Below are 21,408 nucleotides of genomic sequence, written 5' to 3' on the forward strand. Positions count from 1 at the left end.
AATACAATGAATAACATAAGAAACAAAAGCAGCAATAAAATGCAATTAAAAGTCACTATGAATATTTACTGTGATGGATGTGCCGCCTTCAACCACAAATCCACAGACATGCCACAGATCACCTGAAGCTTTGCAGACCACTGATGGCCCACAGAGCAGTTTGGGAACCCCTGATTTTACCTAGAAAGTAACTACAATGAAAAAGTTCTGTGATTATTCCAAAAAGGGGTGGATCGTATTTTGAGACATCTCATGCCAACTATTGGTTGTGGATTTTTATTTTTATTTTAAAAAATAAAAGACTTAGACATGGAAGCCCTGGATGCTGGAAGTATCCCAAACGCTCTGTGAAACCTGAATGGGACACTGCTGCACAAATCATTTTATGCATGGCTTTTCATAAAGTCTATTGAAGACTGACGAAGTCAGATGACGCAGGGTTTCAAGTGCACTGCTTATTTAAATTGTACTTTGCGTGTTCTCCTGACTATCGGGCAACAGATGTGTCAATCAAAAGGCAGCAGTCGACATTTCATTTCTGGACATCTTTTGTTCAGCTTTTTGGGAGCATGGTAAGACATAGCTAACCCAGCTTCCGTTGCTTCAGCCTGTTCAAACCCATGTCTCTCCCTGCTGCGCGGCGGCAGCAGGAGTCCCCATTAGCTAAAGTGGTGCTTCAGGTTAAGTACAGTTTCAGGTTAAGAACGGACCTCCGGAACGAATTAAGTACTTAACTCGAGGTACCACTGTACTGTGGGTCTAATCCCAGTGCTCCGGGCTACTGAAAAGTAAGCTTGGAAGCAAAGGGTGCCAGGGTGAACAGACAATCCATTAAATGACCAATAACTTCATGTCCATTCCTCCTCCAACAACTAGTCTAATGAACATTTCCAAAATGAAGTTGGGCATTTACAAACACCAGCTGCCAAAAAAGGTAATGGGATAAAGATATCTGAGATTTTTTTACCTGTCTGAAACACGAGCGAATCCAATGATTTTGTTGAGAGGTCATTTAGCCACCGACATTTTTTTAGAAATCTGATGCCTGCTGGCATTCTTAGTCATTCCAACAAATTTTGTTCTCCCCCTGACCCCTCCCCCAGAAGAAACACTGTTAAGGAAACCAAACATGATTTAGGAAAGCCTCTCTGATAGTTCAGTCTTCAAATTTTATAGATCTTGATGCAAATTTATCTATGTGCACCTGCTTCTGAATGGGAGGCTGAAATCCAAGGCCGATGCCTCTGTGGTGCTTCCAAGCTAATGCCTTCTCAAATTCAGTCTGTAGCTTCTGCTGCAGGTTCTGCTCTTTGCTCTTGTCCAAAGCCATGTTCAGCTTGGAGGCATGTGCTGGAGGACCTTGGACTGGTACAGGACCCTTCTTAAATCCACCCATCAGCCGGAGGAACTTGGTTTTTTGCTCTGAATTTTCAAAGGTTGCTGTGGTCCACTGGCCAAAATGGACATCCTGAAATGAAAGGCACAAGTGTGGATTAGTGCCCCAAAGGACCTAAATCAAGTTTATTAGCCAACCAAATGCAGGTTATAGCCAAAGAAGGAAAACAGGAGAACAGTGTGATGCAGGGGTACATGTTCACAGTGCTCCAACTCGACCACTAAGATTGTCTGATGGTGGTTCCTCACATCCCTGAGGTTCAGCCAGCCTTTACTAGGGACCAAGCCCTTAGTGTGGCAGGCCCTGCCCTATGGAACTCCCTGCCACCAGAGGATTGACAGGAATCCCCCCCCCCCGCGCCTCCTTTCAGATGTTTCCTGAAAACTCTTAACACAGACAGGCCTCTGAAATGTTTATTTTTCTATCCTCTTCCCACTCATTTTTATTGATCTTACTGCAATTTCGTATGGTGTCTACTATTTTGCTGTACTCTTATGAAATGTAGAATCTATAATTTTTTTTAAAAAAATGTACTGGGCACTGCACTGTCTTTTCATGCTAGAAGATGGCACATGCCTTATGGCCTGAGCAAGACAGCAAAGGCTGCATCTCAGTAAGCACACCTCCTGCAAAGTACAGGATTGTCTATATAAATATATCAATGCAAATAAGTGAGGAAGGTGCAGGAGGCAGAGAGGCACAGGCCAGAACTAGTAGCAGCTTAGCGCAGGCGTGAGGACCATTTGGCCCTCCAGATTGCTGCCAAACAACAATTCCTAACAGCCCCAGCCAGTACAAGCAATGGTCAGGGATGGTGAGTGTTGTAGTTCTGCAGTATCTGGAGGGTTAGAGATTCCCCACACCAGGCTCAGTGGTAGAGTATGTGCTTTGCAGACAGAGGTTCCCAGACTCAAATTCTTTAAAAGGGTCAGGAAGCAGGAGATGGGGAAGACGCCCTTTTCTGAGACCTGAAGAGCCACGGCCAGTCAGAATAGCTAATACTGGGCTAGATGAACAATAAGGCAGCTTCCTATGCATCTATTTAGTTATGAATCACTTCCCTTAAAACAGTCCAAAGCCACTTAACAGTAAAAACATCAAGACAATAAAAGCGTTGTGTTCAAACAATTTCAAGTCCAACACAAATAAAGATTGGGATTACAATCTCCCTTTAAGTGGCTCGTTTGGAAGAGGAAACAGGTGCCAAAGAAGACAAGTGAGACAGTGCCTATCTGATATGTAAAGAGAGGGAGTTACAAAGCGTAGGTGCCATGCTAAAGGCCTGATTCCTGCCTGATTCCAGATAAGGTGGTATCTGGAGGAGGGCCTCACCTGCAGAGCGCAGTGCTCTGTTGGGTATACAAGAGGGAGAGATGATTCAAGAGAATAAATGTTCTCCTTGTTTTGCCCTTCCTTTCCATCCCCCTCCCCACATTTACGCACACATGCATTGCCTCTCCCTCTCACCCTCCCCAATCCCTCCCCCTGCTTCCTCTCACCATCAGTAGGTGACAGCAACAGCAGTCAAAACAAAAGAGGCAGCAACAGCCCTCCAGGCATACCCAGGGAACCAACAGAAAGACAGGAGTCCTACGGGAGATGTTCTCTGAACCACTGCCTTCTGATTTTTCATTTCCTACCATGCCCAACTCTTCTTTCCAATTGACTAGACTTCCTCCACTTTCAGCTTCTGCACCCAGACATGTCAGCTTGCAAACAATTAATTCTACTTAGTGGTGGTGAGATTCGTGCAGGCGTAATAACAGCTTTTCCAAACCCTGCAATTTTGGAGGTTAACTCTGAGCAGCTCTCCAACATGTCTTTATTTTCCCCCTACCCTTTTTAGCTGGCTTTTTGTGAAGCTTGCCATTGGGCTCTGTCACTCCTGTTCTTCCAGGTGCTAATGCATTCTGATAGGCCGTCACCAAGGGATTGGGATTCCCTGCATAAATGTCAGCTGGAGGACAACTCTACAGCCATCTAGACATTTGCACATCTAAAGCACAACTGGGCATTTACAAAAAAAACCCCAAACTGTCCAGCTTCCTTCACCTGAAATACCCTACAACTCTTTTAGAGGTTGCAAGCATCCACCTGGCATTCCAGTTTTAACGACAAGCTGAAACATTTGCAGAGGAGGATGACCACGATGGAAACCAAGCCTTATGAGAAATAGTTGAAGGAGCTGGGTATGTTTAGCCTGAAGAGAAGACTTGAGAGGAAACAGACACCTTTAAATATCTGAAGAGGTGTCAAATGAAGATGGAGCAAGTTTGTTTTCTGCTGCTCTAGACCAGGCTTCCTCAAACTCGGCCCTCCAGATGTTTTGAGACTACAACCCCCATCATCCCTGACCACTGGTCCTGCTAGCTAAGGATCATGGGAGTTGTAGGCCAAAAATCATCTGGAGGGCCGAGTTTGAGGAAGCCTGCTCTAGATGGTAGAATCTATACCAATGGATTCAGATTACAAGAAAGAAGATTCCAACCAAACATAGAGTTTGAAGGCACCACGAGGTTCATCTAGTCCAATCCTCTGCAATGCAACAATCTTTTGCCCAATGTGGCGCTTGAACCCACAATCCTGAGATGAATAGTGTCATCCTCTACCAACTGAGCTATCCTAGCAGTCACTAGGAATAACTTTATGATTGTAAGACCTATTTGACAGGGGGTGGGCTATCTTGGAAGGTGCCAGACTCTCCTTCACTGGAGGCTTATAAACAGATGTTGAATGGCCATCTGTCAGGGGTTCTTTAGCTGTGATTCCTGCACTGCTGAGGGTTGAACTAGATGGCCCTTGGGGGTTCCTTCCGCTTATTTTCAGCACATACCTTTAAACTAGGCATACCTTCACTGTCGGAGGCACTACGCCTCTGAATATCAGTTAGTATGAATCACAAACAGGGAGAGTGCAGTTCAGCTCCTGCTTGCATGGTTCCAATAGGCATCTGGATGCTGCCCATTGTGAGAGCAGGATGCTGGATCAGATGGGCCACTGGCCTGATCCAACAGAGGCTCTTCTTATGCTCTTACACAGAAGTGATAACTCAGGGAGGAAATCTGTCATGTGTGAAGTGGCCCTTTGAGACAGCTGGACTTCTAATGTGAGCAGATGCCAATCGATACCCAAGATGGCCTATCCACCTAAAGTACAGAAACCTTTTAACACCCCTCTTGGCAATTTAAGACTCAATTTCCCCATCTAAGTCAGTAAACACAGAGAACCTCAATCGTGCCATTACTCCAGCTCCTAAGACAGGCTAGCTCATTTCCGCCAGGGATTTGGGGACCACATTCTTCAAAGGGGGCAACTGCCTCCTGCAGTTAAGAATATTAGATGGTGCAGTCCACTAAATGCAGGGAAAAGGTAGGCTCCCTCAGATTCTCTACCTCTGACTGGTCATCTTTTGCAGTCATGGAGAAAAGAAACATGGCAGTGCTAATCAGAGCGTGACAGCTATGTCCAAGGGCTAGTGTTATTTATATTCCACAGCAAATAGAAACAAACAAACACAGAAAAATTCTACAGCAAAGATATCACAACTAATTCCATTAAGGAACTATCGGAGCAAAAATGCTATTTTTCAGGATTAACAACTGGAATCACAGTTTTCTGGAGGTCAGAGTGCTCTGGTTTCAGCATCTCTAAAGACTGGACTCATTTGTTCTACAGCATGACCTCAAGTTTCCAATCAGATGAGAGATTGGCGTGCCAAACCACAGACATGACTAGCATCGCAAGCCAACCACAGGGGAGGGATGCTTTGTCCTTGCTACCTGGGCTCTTGCAGAGCTTGTGCTTACCGATTCTCCCTCTTCCTTGACAGTCTTCATTTTGCCAGATTCCCTGTCAATCTCTTCTTGGAGAGCCTGCCGTCTCAACTGGCATGGAAAAATGGGGAAAATACGTGCATGAGGGCAAAAAAAAAAAATATTGTTTGATTGTAAAACTGGTTAGAAACGTCAAGAAGTTGAGGGGAGAAGTGTCCAAAATGTTACTTGCAGGAAAGAAAAGGCATGATTTCAACCCTTTTATGCATACAAGAATTTGCGAAGGCAAAAAGCATCTGCAAGACAAGCAGTTCTCAAATACACAAATGCACAGAAAAGATGTTTTACAGACTGGGAGGCTACATTTACTTGGCTCTGAGAACACTGCAGGTAGTGGATGACCTCAAACTGTGTACATGGAAAAGAGTGGCAATGAAGGAGGGATGATAAAATACCCATGGAAACAATCAGACATTTTGAACCCTTTTGGCATTATCCAGTTGCCCTCCCCAGCCAGCTACTCCAGTTTCAAAATTCCCTTGCATCAGAGATGGGCAATCTTCCCAGTGCCTCCTGGATACATTTCCAGAGTGCCCGAAATACCACTCTCCTGTTCTAAAGTAGGTGCCTGTAGCCATAAAAAAAAGTTCAAGTAAGCTTGACAAAACAAAGGGGGCTTATCAGGAAGACCAGGAAAGAAGAAGAGCAAGTGGAGGTGGGGAGAGGACAAATCTGAAAGCCTCAGGACTTCTAAACTCATCTCATTCACAAAGGACCAACACATTTGAATCCAGCACTTGGGGAGTAAGGCTGGCTTTGCACATCTGATGCTGTGCCCAGAATTACAGAACTACCACAGAGCAAGAATAGGTGGCCAAAGCAGCAGAACTGCAGGTGGTGCCTGAAGTTGAGTCCTTCCATGGTTAGAGTCGTGAAACACAATTATCTGCTAGATAACAGATCCCCTTCTTGATACAATTCTCAATTTACAGAGGATCATACAATCTTATCCTAAAACCGCCACTTCTCTCACACTGGAATTGCCCAAACAACACCTTGGTTCAGATGACCGATTAAACTACAGTTTATGGGTTATACGTGACTGGTGGGAACAAGCTGTGTCAACTCTGAGGCTGCATGCTCTCGCTTCCTGCTCTTCCATCTTTGTACGAGAAGTGGAAGAGGGGACCGTGTGAGCCCAAAACTCATCACAGTTTGATTGTCTAAACTATGGTTGATCAATCAGTGACTATTTGTATGTGAAATGCTTTTAAACACAGGTGTTCTTGTGGAAAATGTGGTATATAAATCAAGTGATAATGACTAGGAGCATAATCCACAACCTACATAAGTCTGAGCCACATAGTCACTAACTGGGAAGCAGCACATAAAAGTCTGGCATAGCCCAAGATGGGCATCCTGAGAGGGCGGGACATGCAGATGAGATCCTGCTTCACCACGTCCATGTGAGCCAAACACAGAACATTATCCAAATCAGACTAATATGTGCCACAATAAGACTCCAAAAGAGCCACAAAAGAATAAGGTTGTACCTTGTCTATTTGTATTTCGTCACAGTTTCCTTTCTTAAACGCCACCACTTTTATTTCTTCATCTCCTTCCTGAAAAACAAGAGTACACATTTTGAGTATCACCGGGAAAACCCGCTCATGTTTAAGTGTGATATGGTTAGCATTCCACATTACACCAAAAGAATGGTATAAAAATGGAAGATTAAAGGAATAGCACAGAGTGGCTATTGGAGCCCTGCCATCTTTTCATGACGTTACTGGTAGCCATGGCCAAGATAAGATCAGACCCAAAGCTCATCTAGCCCAACATTCTGTTCCCACAGTGGCCAAAAAGATGGCGACAGGAAGTTCACAAACAGGAGAACAAAAAACACCCTCACACTTGTGAACTCCAGCAACTGGTGTCTGAATGCATACCATCTCTGATATTGGAAGCAAGAAAGCTATCATATGGCTATTAGTCACCAACAGTCTTATCCTTCACAAATTTGTCTGATCCCCCTTTAAGGCTGTCCAAATTGGTGGGTATCGCCACATTATTGTGGTAGTACAGAAAGAGCAGATAACTGAAACATGAGAAAGAACAGATAACTCAAACATGAGTGGGGATTTGAAATCCCCACTTCTTCCATTTCTCCATGGTAAGAACTGTGTATTTATTTCAACTCTCTGCTTCCAAGTTTATTTATCCTGTCCTCTTATCCCAAAAGTCTTTGGTGAGGAGCTTTATGACAAAAGGTTTTCAAAAATTTAAAGACACAATGTTGACTGGGTCACCCCTACTTACATGCTTACTGACATTCTCAAAGAATGCTAAAAGTTTCAAATTCTCATTCAGCCATGAATTTTGGGTGAGCTACACTTTCCCAGCCCAACCCAACCTACCTAGAGGTCCCAGGCCCTAAGGAAGTTAGATTAGCCTCAACCAGAGCCAGGGCCTTTCCAACACTGGCTCCGGCCTGGTGGAACGCTCTGTTTCATGAGACCAGGACCCTGCAGGATTGGATTTCTTTCCACAGGGCCTGTAAGACAGAGTTGTTCCGCCTGGCCTTTGGCTTAGAATCAATTTGATTCCCTTCCCCTCTTTCTTTTTTCCTTTCTCCTCCTGTGAAGAGGCTGCACTTTAATGTTTTAATGTAGTATTTTAATCTTGATTTTAAGTTGCATTTTAATCAACTTGTTTTTATTATTGGTTGTTAGCCACCCTGAGCCCGGTCTTGGCTGGGGAGGGCGGGGTATAAATATTTTTATTTTTATTTATTATTATTATTATTATTATTATCCCATCGGGCACTCTTAATGCTAAAATGGGGGCAGGGGAGGGCAAGGGAGAGGGAAGCAGAATCACACATGACACTCTGACCTTACTGGAGGACAGGTGGGATAAAAACAAACTACATAAGAAAAGGCAAATAGCAAGTTCTATTTAGAAGCTACCTTTGCTTCTTGTTTAATCTTTGCTTTCTTGAAACTGGGCTCTTCTTCACAGGCTTTGGCGCCTCTGTTCTCCCGGTCCTTCTTCTTTTTCTTCTTGATGTGCTGCCTGCTGTCATTTTCAGATCTGCCATCTTCCCAGATCACTACATGGTCTTGCGGCTTTTTGGATTTGGGGGCTTTCTTAGTCCTCTTTGCTGCTGACCAGCTCTCATTTGTAGCCTCATCTCCATCATCTTCCAAGAGAGCTGGATGATCGCTTGCAACTTTGGTTTGGGTTTTCCTCTTCTTCATTTTCTTCTTCTTCTTCTTCACTTGGCTGTCTCGTTCAGAGTTTGAAATCAGACCTGTTTTCTCCTTGCCATTGCTTGGCTTTGTTTTAGATTTTTGTTTTGGTTGGCTTTCAATAGAAACACAAGACTGATTTTCCTGATTATCCTCTGATGTCAGAAGAGGTTGCTTTCTTTTCTTTTTCTTCCTCTTCTTCATTACTTTGCTTTCTTCTTCTGATACATTGGCTGTGCCCTCTAGATGCTGTTGAAAACCAAGAGCTCTCCTCTTGCAACCTAAGTCTTCTTCTAACTGGTGTACAGTGTTGGCAATACCTTTTTCTTTTAAACAGCAAACTTTTTTTTCCTTTACAATATCCCTGTCACCTGCAGCATTTCGGACAAGAGTCTGAAACATTGTCTCCTGGGAAATGGTTTTTTGTTTTTTGGAGATATGTTTTACAGGCTCATCCTCATCTTCTCCACTAAGCTGTATTGCACAGTGAGCAGGTTTGTGTTTTTTCTTTTTCTTCTTTTTCTTTGCAGGAAATCCATCACCAACTCCATCACTGTCTGGAATATCCCTTTTGCGTTTCTTACTAATGAAAAAAGGGGCTTCCTGCTGTTCTATTGGCAGCTCTTTACTAGAAATCTCACAATCACCATCTTGATCACAAGAAAATCTTTGTGTTCCTTTTCTCTTGAGCTTCTTAGGCATTTCATCAGTTTCTTTTAATAATTCTGAATCTGAACTGCTTTCTATAATAGGAAGGTTTGTACCACCTTTGCGCTTCAATTTGGAAGCATTTTTCTTCATTGACTCTATCTGATCTGAACCCTCTCTGTTTACCAAGCGCTTCTTTTTCTTTGCCTTGACTTTGGTTTGTAAATCATAATAGCCATTTTCTTCTATTATAACAACTGCCTGGTTTCTAACCATAGCGTTAACTTTATTATTTATCTGCACAGATCTATCAGTTTTGTTCCTTGCATCCTTTATGACTATTCTGAAAAACAAAAAGCAGACACCCATTTACCAAGTAGTAACTTACCACAGTGGTATCATTATAGTTTAGCAAGATGTGAACAAGCTTAGCCTCCCTCCAGGTTTGTGTGTTCCTCTCTCCCTTCTCCCATGAGAAGAATAATGCTTTTTTGCTGAAACACATTAGGCTACTAATAATTTATCAGCAACTTGAGACACGGTCTCTCTTTTTTGGCAGCTATTTCCATGCTTGACACATTTTCTGCTGCAGGGGAAGCAGATGATCTCTACACTCTTAAATAAGTTAAATAAGTAGCACTGTCCTTCATTGCAAGCAATTCCAGTGACATTCTTTGTTACAGCGGACTGTGGGCATACAGCTAAATTAGAGAGCTTTAAATGGGAATTACGCAATTTCATGAAGGATAAGGTGGTCAGTGGCAACTAGTCATGATTTCTGTATGTACTATATCCAGAATCAGAGGCAACAGGCCTCTGAATGACCATTTCTGAGGTGACAACAACAGGAGTGTTTTTACTCTCATGTCCTGCTTGCCATAGGCATCCAAATGGCTGCTGTAAATATAAGATGCCTTCCAACCCTACAATTCTATGATAGTTGGGGCACTTGGACTGATTCAGCACGGCTCCTCTTGTGCTCTTATATTTAACAGTGCAAAAGGAGTCAGACAAGAAAGTATACAGAAAAAAATATTGTTAAAGGCACATATTCACGAACACTTCATACATACTGGGTCTCTTTCCCCCCATCTTATCACACATTTCCATGTGGACAAACAATATGCGTTCCCACCCTTATTTATTAGGTAAGATTTCTTCCTTTTCCTTCACCACAAGGTGACTTATAGCAATAAAATGTGTAATTATAAATCAAATAAAACAGTTACAACCCTATGCAAGTGTAAAGATAACAAAAACAGTTCCACATAGAAAACAATTAAAAACAACTTCGTATTTTTTTTGAAAAAAAACAACAGGTAAAAATAGTTCAGATGCAGGCTGGAATAAGGACCTCAATTTAAAAGGCTTGTTGGATGGTCAACAAGACAGCAGATGCCAAAAGGACAGCAGAGGCAGCACTTGCCTAGTAGTTAATGGCAGAGAATTCAAAAGGGGGGGTGCCACCACGCTAAAGGCCCTGTGGGACAGACCTCCTGTAAAGATGGTACTTGCATGAAGCCCTCTTCGGAAGAGCACAGTGGCTGGCTGGGCATATATGGGGTGTGACAATCTTTTAGGTATCCTGGTGTCAAACCAGGAGCGGCAACAGAAGAACAAGTCTTTTCTGTAGTGGCTCCGTGTTTGTGGAACACTCTCACCCAGAGAAGCTTATTTATTTTTAATACAATTTATACACTGCTTGTTCGTTCTTTTGAAAGCTGTTTACAAAAAGACAAAACAATAAAATCGAAAAGCAAATAAATCACGATCATGCTTTTAAAACCATACTTTGTTGCATCTCTTTAGGCGTGCAGAATTGAGTCAGTGGCTCCTATGCTTCTGGCTTGCACTCTTTATAAAAAGATTTGAGGTTATTACCCCTCTATTATTGCCTACGCTGGGTTGCCCAACCACTGCTACTCTCCCCTTTCTTTTAGCAGATCAAGATGATCAGGTGACAGCAAAAACTGCAAGGTTTTTAGCGGGGGCAATTAGAATAAGGTCTATTATTTGATTATTGATGTAACCTCCCCAAAAATGTATTTTCTACAGTTAAGTTTTCACCTCTCTCGTCAGTATGTTTTATTTTATTTTATTGCTATGACTAGTGGCTGATGCAAAATAAAGATTCTTCTGATTCTGATCAGGTGAAAATGTTTCTCTTCTCCCAGGCCTTTGGCTACTTACTTAAACCACCTGTGGCCTTTCAAAAAAAAAAATAATGTGTGTGTGTGTGTGATTATTTTGTTTATTACGTTACGTATTCCTGCGTTGTTGTTGCTTTTTCTGCCGCCTTGAGACCCTCGGATGAAGGACGGTATAAAAAAATAAATGAAACTTAATGACATGGACATCAGGACTCTCCTAATCTTGCGGGACTCCCAACTCCTCCCACGGCAGCCTCGGCCATGAGCCACGCGGCCTGGGAGTGAGGAGAGCCGGGAGGCCGGCAGCGTCTGGAAGGCCGCGGTTGTCCCCCCCCACCCCACCGCTGCTTGGGGGTCACGGGCCTCCCAGCCCTACGGAAGCCAAAGCCTCCCCTCACCCCACAGAAACCGACCCCTCCCTCTAGCCTTCTCCCCCCCCCCCCCGCCACTCACCTGTCCTGAGGAAGGAAAGCGGGGCCCGTTGGCCGGCCTGCCTGCCTCCTCCTCCTCCGACCCCAGCTCCTTCCCTCCCCTACCTGGGCGCCGCGAAAACACCTCGCCTCGCTCGGCCTGACCCGGAAAGGAAAACAGGCGGCGCGGCCTAGCGGGGAAACCGCCGCCGGGCGCCCGCGGCTTTGAGGTTGCCTAGCAACCGCTCCCCTTTCCCCCTCCTGCCGCGGCTGCTATGGAGGAACTCCCGGCCCCCAACCTCTGGGAGCAAATCTGCGCAGGTGGGAGACCCTCCTCTCCCCTCCCCCCCCCGCGTTGCCCCCCTTTTGCAAATGCCTCGGTGCAAATTGGGGGCGTGATCTATCCAGGCCTTCCCTAGGAGCAGGGCCGCATTTAGGTTTGATGAGGCCCTAATATACTGAAGGTAAAGGGGCCCTTGAAATGTCCTGCTATCCTTTGTCAACAACAAATTGTCGCTGTTTTTTGGGTTGAATAGATGCTACATGGTAATTTCTGGACCTAAGAGGTCCATACACAACACAAAACACTGTTGCTGTATGTAGGTTTTATTTCTTTTGTTTTTTATCTTATACTTTGGAAATCTACATCCAGTTCCCCCCCCCTTAAATTTTTTGCCCCCCCCCCCAAAGAGAGTGGGGCCCTAAGCTATAGCTTTTTTAGCTTATACGGAAATCCGGCACTGCCTAGGAGCAACGAAAACCTGACACTTTCACACACCCCTTTCCTTTTTTTCCTCCCCCTCCCCAGAATTTGAAGCAATGCAGCCCCCCCATCCTGACACTTTGGACCAGAAGAGGGAGGTTGCGCCTGAACCTAAGCAGGAGCCTGAACCTAAGCAGGAGCCCCAGGTAAAGACAATTGTTGTGTGAAGAAGCACTTTTTGTTTGTTATCCATCCTGTATCTTTCAACATTCAGCTTCATTTGGATGTCCATGCATCCTGGTGTTAGGAGAAAGTAAGAAACTCCCCCCCACACACACACTTTCTCCTTGCCATGTCTAATTTTCTAAACTTCTATCATGTCACCTCTGGCTCGCCTTTCCCCTCAACTGAAATGTCCCCAATTCTGTATGGGGATTGTGTTTGCTACCCTAGGCTCTTCTAGAAAGAGGAGTGTGATACAAATTTAAGAAATGAATAAGTGGGGATTTATTTGGATCTGGATCTCCTGTCCATTTATAACATTCTGTTCATTGCACTTCACTAGCTCCAGGCTATGCTTTGAGTCTGGGTTCCTTTTTGGGATCAGCTTGTTAAAAATGTGTTGTTGTTGTTTTTGTAATTATACCAGGGTATTTATATTATTAAATTTGATTTTAAGGAGGCTCCTGTAGGTGTTGAAACTTCACCAGATTTGAGTTGGGATCTGAGCAAATCACCTCTTACTGATGAATCAATTGCTGCAAAGACCCCTTCTCTCCTTTCCCTACCAACATCACCTGAGCTGCCTGACCTAAAAACCTGTAAGTCGGAGTACAGCTTATTTATTATTTTTTATTAAATTTGTATATCACCCTTCATCCGAAAATCATAGGGCGGTTCACAACATAACGATACAAAATGAGAACACAAAATACATAATAAAAAACAAAAACAAACCAATAATTCCCCCTTCCAAAAGACATTTAAAAGGGCATAGAATGTTAATAAGCCAAAGGCCCAGTTAAAGAGAAACGTTTTTGCCTAGTGCCTAAAGATCTGCAATGTAGGCACTAGTCAAGCCTCCCGAGGGGAGGAGAGGAGGAGCCACCACAGAAAAGGCCTGTTCTTGTCTTGCCACCCTTTGGGCTTCACATGAAAATGGGCCTCAAATGGTGATTGCAGGATCTGAGCCAGTTCACAAGGAGAGAGGCATTCCTTGAGGTATTGCGGTCCTGAGCCATTTAAGGTTAAAGCCAACACTTTGAATTTGGCCTGGAAACTAATTGGCAGCCAGTGCAGTCGCACCAGGATTGGTGTAATATGCTCAAACCGCCTTGGGCATACTTAATTAGAATTGTACTTTTGCAAGACAAAAAAATAGTAGTGAAATCAACCAGGGAGAGAAAGAAGAGAGACCCTGAACCTGGCCTTAATGGCTTGGCTATGATCTGTGAACACAAACAATATCGCTGCATAAAAATGAATTCTCAAGAATAATTTTTGTCCAGGTACTCCAAGAGAATTATTGGAATGCTACATATTTCCTGTGCTTCTACCAGGAATGGCAGAACTGCTACATCAGGCTAAAAAGGAAAAATGTTTTGAGGTCAGTTTTCGGTGATTAATTTGTTTTCTGAAATGTAATGATTTATTTTAAACTATTACTCTGTACCTCCTTGACTGCAGTTCTCAAGACAGCTTATAGTATTATTATATACCAGCTTATGGTATTATTATGTTGCAGTCTTCCCCAGTCTAACGACAGGAAGATATTTTGAACAGCTTCTTTCATCCTTGACCATGTTGTCTGGGGCTGATGAGAGCTGTCAGCCAAAACATCTGGAGGGCACCAGGTTGGGGGAGACTGGTCTATAGGATGGCCATGATAAGTGAGGTCTCTCTGTGTGAGAGCAGCTGTGCCTCCAAATGCAGGCAAATTACAGAGGATGAACATCACTATCCTGCATTGCTTGTGAATTTCTCCAGAGGGATCAGGCTAGCCTCTGTTGCATATAGAACACTGGGCTCCTGACAGATCTTTCTTTAGAAGATTCAGCCATTTATTATACAGTCATAAGATCCAATATTTATTTTATATCCTGCCTTTTGATCTAGTGATCCCCAAAGTGGCTTACAACAGATTGCAGTGATATACACACACACACACACAAAACAAGTCCTTAAACCAGGTGTGGGAGAACCTTTGGTTCTCTGTATGTTGCTGAACTACAACTCCTATCATCCCTGGCCTTTGGCCATGCTTGCCGGGACAGATAGAAGTTGCAGTTTGGCAACATATGGAGGTCCAGAGGTTCCCCAAACCTTCTTTAAACTCAATACATTCCCAGCAGCTCTTTGCACCGTGTCCAATGGATGTGCTTTCCTTCTGCTCTGCAGTCCCAGGATAGTTGACTTTTGGAGCTGAGTCTTGTTTCTGGCAGAGGCCAGAGTGTGCACCCCTTCAGCTCTGCCATTTTCGGGGCGAAGCAAAAGCAGTCCTTGTGACATGAGACAAGCCGGCTGGATCAGACCAGTGGCCCATCTAGTCCCACATCCTGTTCTCACCATGGCCAACCACATGGGAATCTCACAAGCAGGACTCAAGCACTACAGAACTCTCCCCCCCCCCTGTGGTTTCCATCAACAGCATTAATAGCCACTGATAGCTTGATCGTCTATGAATTTGTCCAGTCCTCTTCTAAAGCTATCCAAGCCAATGGCCATCACTACAACTTGTGAGAGTGAATTCTGTTGTTTAACTTTGGAGGTTTTGATGGCCTTAGAGATCTGGATTCCGGAGGTTAGAAGCTGATCCCCTGGTTCCCCCTGTTAAGCGTGCCCCAGCGTGGAAGTGCCGCAGCATGAGTAAGGTTTTAAGGTTGCTAGTTTGTTGTTTCCTGAGCCTGGCTCCTGGCCAATTAAGTATTTTGCGAAGAGCACATGCAGGCTGTAGCACATGCCTCATTAGTGTGTTGAAATTGAGGGTCCCCGCAGGTTTAATGATGGGCTTTGCAGAAGCTAACCTTATTAAGTCTTCATTTCTATTGTATTTATTCTTTGTTTTCTGACTGGCTTATCATAGTTAAGATGCGGCTATTAATGGTACATTGATTTCCAACCCCCCTTTTAAAACACATGCACACATGTAACAGCAGCACGTTCCTTTAAAGCAATAACAACTTGGGCAATCTGAAACTCATTTCAAAATGACACCTGCAATTAAATAGCTGATAATAGAAGCCTAAGATCACTGTTGTGTATGTGTTTCTTTTGTAAAATTGGTCTCAATTGTATTAAACAGGGATGTAAAATGCATATTTTTTTTGTATGCAACTGACTTGTTCAATATTTTACTTTTATTTTAAAATGCTCATCTCTTGCCTTTCTGTCTCTAATAACATTCAAGGCTTCAGTATGCAATATACACGTAAAATGAAGTAGTGACAATTAAAAGAAGTGCCACAAAAAGCAGGGGGAGGGAAAACTCAAAATAAGGTCAGCAGAGAAGCATGGAGAACTTTACGGTCTTACAGTCTCGTCCCATCTCTGAATGATAATGTGTATTCCTGCACTTACTTAAACATACTGTCAGGGGTTCAGGAGCAGAGACACAGGAGAAGGAGCAAATGGAGAGTGAGGAGGAGGAATACGAGGGGGGTGTAGGCAGTGACAGTGGTCAGAGAGATTCCATGAGTCTCTCCAGCGAATCGGAAGATTCACAGAGAGGAGCGCCGATGGCCAGGGCAAGGGGGGTGCCAAGGGGGAAACCCCAGAAGGAAGGGGCCAGCGGGGACTCCCTAAGCAGCAGTTGGAAATCAGGACCAGCGTCCCCACCAGAGCGTAGTGGGGGGGAGGAGTCCCAGGCATCGGGACCAGTCTTCCCACCACCAGAGGGAGGAGATGAGTCAGGATTGGCCACGCCTCCATCGGAGAGCAGGGAAACGGTCAAGAGGAAAGTCACCGGCTGGGCGTGCGCGCCAAGTTCAAATGTACAGGCGAGCGGCACAGCAGGTAACCCGGAGAGGGAGCCAGGTCCTAAAGCCCGCCGGAAGGAAGGGCAAGACTCAGGGGGGTCAGCGTCAGAAGAGTCCAGGAGGGAGGAAACCCCAGGGGGCAGAAGGACCCAGAGGAGGAAGGAACAGCGCAGGAGGTGGAGCCGGGCTAGGATCTTAAACTGGTGCGGAAGGGGCAGTGACTCAGAGGGGACTTCGCCGATCTAGAGTCTAGACGTAGGGTTGCACGCTCTGGCTTTAAAATGGAAATTATACTTCAATAAAGACTTTTGTACATAATATCAGCCTGGCGTTGGTCCTCTGTGAGCTGGGACCTAGAGGCAGCCCTGACACATACAGTCAACCACCTTGGCTGCATTTGGGAGTCCTCTTGCTCTTTCTACTGAGTCAGAGGGTGGGGAGTTGAATTCTGCCCCAAAGTCCTACCTTGATGGCGCTACCACTGTCAGCAGCTTAGAGAGTGGTCTGTAGACAACTTGTAAGTCATCTTATAGCTGAGTACACAACATACATTTAAAGCACTTTCTCCCCCAAATAATCCTGGGAACGTGTTATGGGTGCTTGGAATTGTTGCCCTGTAAGGGACGCGGGTGGCGCTGTGGGTTAAACCACAGAGCCTAGGACTTGCCGATCAGAAGGTTGGCGGTTCGAATCCCCGCAACGGGGTGAGCTCCCATTGCTCGGTCCCTGCACTTGCCAACCTAGCAGTTCGAAAGCACGTCAAAGTGCAAGTAGATAAATAGCTACCGCTCCAGCGGGAAGGGAAACAATGTTTCCGTGCGCTGCTCTGGTGTGCCAGAAGTGGCTTAGTCATGCTGACCACATAACCTGGAAGCGGTACGCCGGCTCCCTCGGCCAATAAAGCGAGATGAGCGCCGCAACCCCAGAGTCGGCCACGACTGGACCTAATGGTCAGGGGTCCCTTTACCTTTACCTTTAAGGGATAAACTACAGTTCCCAGGATTCTGGGGTGGGGTGGGGAATGTGCTTTAAATATATGGTATGTACACAGGCTATGCTAAATATTTTGAGAGTTGATGCTATTGTTTGCAAAGGAAAGAAAGCATAATTGTTACTTGTAATTGCCTTTTGAGGGGGGGGATGAGGAGCTGTTCATCAAGATATTAGCATAATTTTTGCACTGTACTGTCTCCCAAGACATAAAACAAAAGCGATAAAGAATGGAAAATTATTCTCATTGTGAAAATAGTTTCAAACACATCTGCTGGTTAACAATACACATTGTATAGAGGTTTCCTGTGCATATCCGGATTTGTTCAGTATCACACAGCTGTGCCAAATACAAACTTCATTTACTATTTTATTTTCTGGCTGAGAAACTCCTGGAGCTTGAAAAATAGATGGGGGCTACCTAGTTTGTAGATGGGGTTCCTAGTTTGTGATTTCATGAGCTTCCTTGATGTTACATGCATGACATAGCATAGAAGATGGATTGGGGGAAGCCGGGTTCAGCTCAGTTGGATACAAAGCTCTCTGACCACCCAGAACCGATTGTGCTGTCTGTTACTTTTTCAGCAAGGGACTTTCCTTCCCATTGACACTAGACGTGACCTAACGGGAGTTCGGCGATAACAACTCCCAATCATTCCATCTGTTTCCGATGTTCAGCCTGTGAGTGTGCTGCTTATGTAGCACAAGAGACAGGATTTGGCAGGCCGATGGAAACTCTCAAGTGTTGTTGAATCCTTTTTTTGGGGGGGGGGGTTGAGCTAAAAGCAAAGAAATGGAAGTCTGGAGAAAGTTCCAATGCTTCTGGTTCTGTAGCATCAATGCGGCTTCTAAAAGCATCCAAGCAGCAGACATTCCATCAGGCTACAGCAAAGGGAGAGATGAGACAGCAGGGTCTACTCTGTTGCCATTGCCGAAATACCAGCTCCATCAGGCTCTTTCCTTTCTCCTGCCATCTACCAGCAGCTATTCCATCAGGATACAGCAGAAAGAGAGAGGGGAGAGCAGAGCCTACTCCATCAGCTCTACCAAAAAAGCAACTCCATCAAGCTCATTCCTGTCATCTAGCAGTAGACATTCCATCAGGCTCCAGCAGCCGTTTCTCCTTCAGTCCTTTCTTATACCCTCATCAGAAGTTCATTATAAGAACTTTGTAACTTTTTAGAACTGGCTCCTGGATTTGCTTATATTCCTCTTCCCTTCTCAACCCCTTCATCTTTTCGTTGGTGTGTCTTTTAGATTGTAATCCTGAGGTCAGAGAACTGATTTGTTTGTTATTGATCTGGGAGCCTTTTTGGCGAAAGAGCAGGGGGTGGTGAAAAAGAAGAAGATTTAAATAAGTGAATAGCAAATAAAACTTGGAGTTTCTCGACAGCCAGTAGTTGTTATTATACTGTATTGTTATTTTTCTGGCGAAGGAGCAAACTTTACTGTGAAGCAGCACACTGGGCAATTTTTCACCGGAAATATAAGATTTGACTTGTGAAGTGGGAGGGGATAGAGGAAAGCTTATAAGTGTCTAGATTATTACTTTGGCTTAAAATAGACACGGTATTAAAAGACATGGTAAGAATTTACTCCCAGCCCATTGCATAATCCAGCAGGAAATTATCTCCCAAAAATCCTGATAGAAGTGAATGGCGTAAGAATGCAAAGAGCCCTGCTGGATCAGGCCAAAGGCCCACCTAGTCCAACATCCTGTTCTCACAGTGACCACCAAGGTGTCTATGGGACATCCACAAGCAGGATTCCTGCATTGCAGGGGGTTGGACTAGATGACCATTGGGGTCCCTGCCAAGTCTATGATTCTATGACGGCCCTCTCTCCACTTGTGATCATTATTATTTATTCAATTTTCATTCATCTGAAGATCAGAGGGTGGTTTACAGCATAAAAACACAAAATGAGAACACAAAATACAGAACGAACCAACCAATAACCTTTCCCCACCTCGGCACAAACACATTTAAAAGGTTACAGATAGTTCAATCAGCCAAAGGCCTGGTTATAAAGGAAAGGTTCTGCCTAATGCCTAAAGATATGTTACAAAGGTGCCAGATGAGCTCATTCCACAAATGGAGAGCCACCACAGGAAAGGCCTGTTTTCGTGTTGCTATCTTCTGGACCTCTTTTGGAGGGGTCACACGAAAAAGGACCTCAGATTATGATTGCAGGTTCTGGGTTGGTTAATATGAGGAGAGGTGCCACCAGGGGTTCAAATTTGGCCTGCAATATCGTTTCCACCTCTTCCCTCCCATTCCTTTTTTCCTAATGCATCCTGTCTTTTTTCTTTAGACTGCAAGGCTGAAGGCATGGACTACTGATTTTTGTAAGGCACCTGGGAAGCCTTTTTGTCTGAAGAGTTGGGGCACAAATGCCTTGAATAAATAAGCAAGCCCCCCCCCACGTCACGGGTGCTGCTTTTGAGTCGCGCTCGCTGATGAGCTCAGCCGCAGAGTAGAACCCTGGAGGTTTCCTTGCATTAACTCTCTTAATCCCCTCAATCCAAATGGCCTGTTCTTGGAAACTGTAATCCCAGGAAAGGATTTGCTTCTGCTTCCGTGTCATAAATATCAACTTAAGGGAACACATTTCTTTTACTTTCAGAGCGGGGTGGAATAAGAAGCAGCTTCCAATGGGGATTCCCACCCTCTAAAGCTGCTTGTAAATTCCAGCAGATAATGAAAGCCTAGCTAGGCCTTAATCCGGAGACATAGATAAAGAGCATGCAAGAGACTGCATGAGTTTCTGGCAGTGTCCTCTTTGGTTGCTCCAAACAATACAGAGCTGAGATGGGGAACCTGTAGCCTGCGGCCTTCCGTCTCATTTCATGTGGCCCTCGGTATAATCTGTCTTGCCGAACACTGAAGCAACTCTTTCTTTCTGGACTGCCACTCTGAGAATCATAAAATTGGAAGGGACCATGTGAGTCATCTAGTCCCAACCCCCTGCAATGAATGAATTTTTTGTCCAACTTGGGGCTCGAACCCACGACCTTGAGATTTAAGAGTCCCATGCTCTACCGAGTGAGCTATCCCAGACTTCCTCTTCTACCTCATGTGTGTGCTTGTGTCAGAGAGAGAGGAGGGATGCAGTGGAACAGAGAGGTGGGGAAATCTATGCAATCCTGCTAAGCAGGAGTGGAGAACCTTCCGGGGGCCACATGCCAGTTGTGGGCAGGGGCCAAAGTGGGTGGAGCAAGGAATGTAACTTCTATATTTATATAGTAGGCTAGTTTCTAAACACACACACACTCGCCTCTCTACCATTCTCCATCCAAGCAGGACAGAAGTTCAAGGATGCATTTCAGCCAGGCAAAAACTCTTGAGGATTTGCAGTAGGGCTGGCACTGGGTGTGGCCTGGGGAGAGAGACCCAGATAGTTTAGGCTGGGGGGGCGGCTGCATTCAGCACAGCAGCGTAGCAACCCCCTGCAACCCAGAATCTAACCCCTGATGCACAGACGCACTAAAGACTCCCTTGCCGCCCTACGACCCCCAAACGCCTAGTGCGGATCACCACCACCCTGCCCCTGGCTATCTACGTTACTGATTCAGCACCTGGGCCTGCAGTTCTCTACCCCTGTTGCCAACAATGCCCACCTTTGGCTCTGGTTCTTTCCGCCATTGGCCCCAGCTCTATTCCCCGTTGGCTGCGACCCCAATTGACTTTCCTCCTGGGTCAAGAGCCCTACATAAGAAAAACATTCCCAGGCCTGGCAGAGGTGGATAAACCATGATGGGATCATTGTAGGAAGGGATCTATCTTACCTATCTATGGGATGCTTCTATCCAAACCTCATTTGTTGTTAATAATAATAATAATAATAATAATACCTCTGACATGTGTTACAAGGCGACATACAAATTATAATGAAAGCACAAAAGCTAGCAGAACTACAAACAATACAAAACAGGCCCCTGTGGCAGGGGCCTGTTCATTCCACTGGGAAAGCTTGCTGGCTGTTGCTCTGACATTGTCTCATTTTTGCGTCATCTTCTGTCTTGTAGAGGAAAAGGACAAGATTCATTGCCTTGGATTTCCTAACTGAATGGCTATACAAGTAAGTTACTTAAGCTTTGAAATATTAAACCAG

At 44.8% G+C, this 21,408-nt stretch overlaps 3 protein-coding genes across 4 annotated transcripts in view; 1 reads left to right on the top strand and 2 right to left on the bottom strand.

The window, feature by feature from the left end:
- UMOD (uromodulin) overlaps positions 1–21,408 on the bottom strand; it is a 293,482-nt gene that overhangs the window by 60,181 nt on the left and 211,893 nt on the right. The gene's annotated exons all lie outside the window — the stretch shown is intronic.
- KNOP1 (lysine rich nucleolar protein 1) lies at positions 1,129–11,759 on the bottom strand. Of its 2 annotated transcripts, none has more exons than XM_081839809.1 (5): positions 11,672–11,759; positions 8,139–9,411; positions 6,723–6,791; positions 5,203–5,280; positions 1,129–1,468 (listed from the first exon to the last, which is right to left on the bottom strand). In XM_081839809.1, the coding sequence occupies exons 2-5, from the start codon at positions 9,342–9,344 to the stop codon at positions 1,157–1,159; spliced, it is 1,665 nt and encodes a 554-aa protein (XP_081695935.1). In that variant the 5' UTR covers positions 9,345–9,411; positions 11,672–11,759; the 3' UTR covers positions 1,129–1,156. The 2 variants fall into 2 exon arrangements, with proteins under 2 accessions (XP_081695935.1, XP_081695934.1); XM_081839808.1 differs by lacking the exon at positions 11,672–11,759 and adding an exon at positions 10,580–10,724.
- The window catches only part of IQCK (IQ motif containing K), a 37,159-nt gene continuing 27,566 nt past the window's right edge, over positions 11,816–21,408 (top strand). Inside the window, exons 1-5 of the mRNA XM_081840176.1 lie at positions 11,816–11,949; positions 12,437–12,537; positions 13,011–13,152; positions 13,840–13,937; positions 21,323–21,375. Coding sequence (XP_081696302.1) covers positions 11,904–11,949; positions 12,437–12,537; positions 13,011–13,152; positions 13,840–13,937; positions 21,323–21,375 — 440 coding nt within the window. The 5' untranslated portion in view covers positions 11,816–11,903. The remainder of the gene's footprint in view (positions 11,950–12,436; positions 12,538–13,010; positions 13,153–13,839; positions 13,938–21,322; positions 21,376–21,408) is intronic.

The sequence above is a fragment of the Podarcis erhardii genome (assembly GCF_964252035.2).
Source record: "Podarcis erhardii genome assembly, chromosome: 14".
Taxonomy (NCBI): domain Eukaryota; kingdom Metazoa; phylum Chordata; class Lepidosauria; order Squamata; family Lacertidae; genus Podarcis; species Podarcis erhardii.

What these genes read in the sequence shown, in the direction of transcription:
- KNOP1 (XM_081839809.1), bottom strand. Translation starts at nt 9,344, where the DNA reads ATGGTTAGAAACCAGGCAGTTGTTATAATAGAAGAAAATGGCTATTAT. An exon ending in AGATTAAACAAGAAGCAAAG is followed by an intron (nt 6,792 to 8,138) that starts GTAGCTTCTAAA and finishes CTTGTTTTTCAG; the next exon opens with GAAGGAGATGAAGAAATAAA. An exon ending in ACGAAATACAAATAGACAAG is followed by an intron (nt 5,281 to 6,722) that starts GTACAACCTTAT and finishes TTTCCATGCCAG; the next exon opens with TTGAGACGGCAGGCTCTCCA.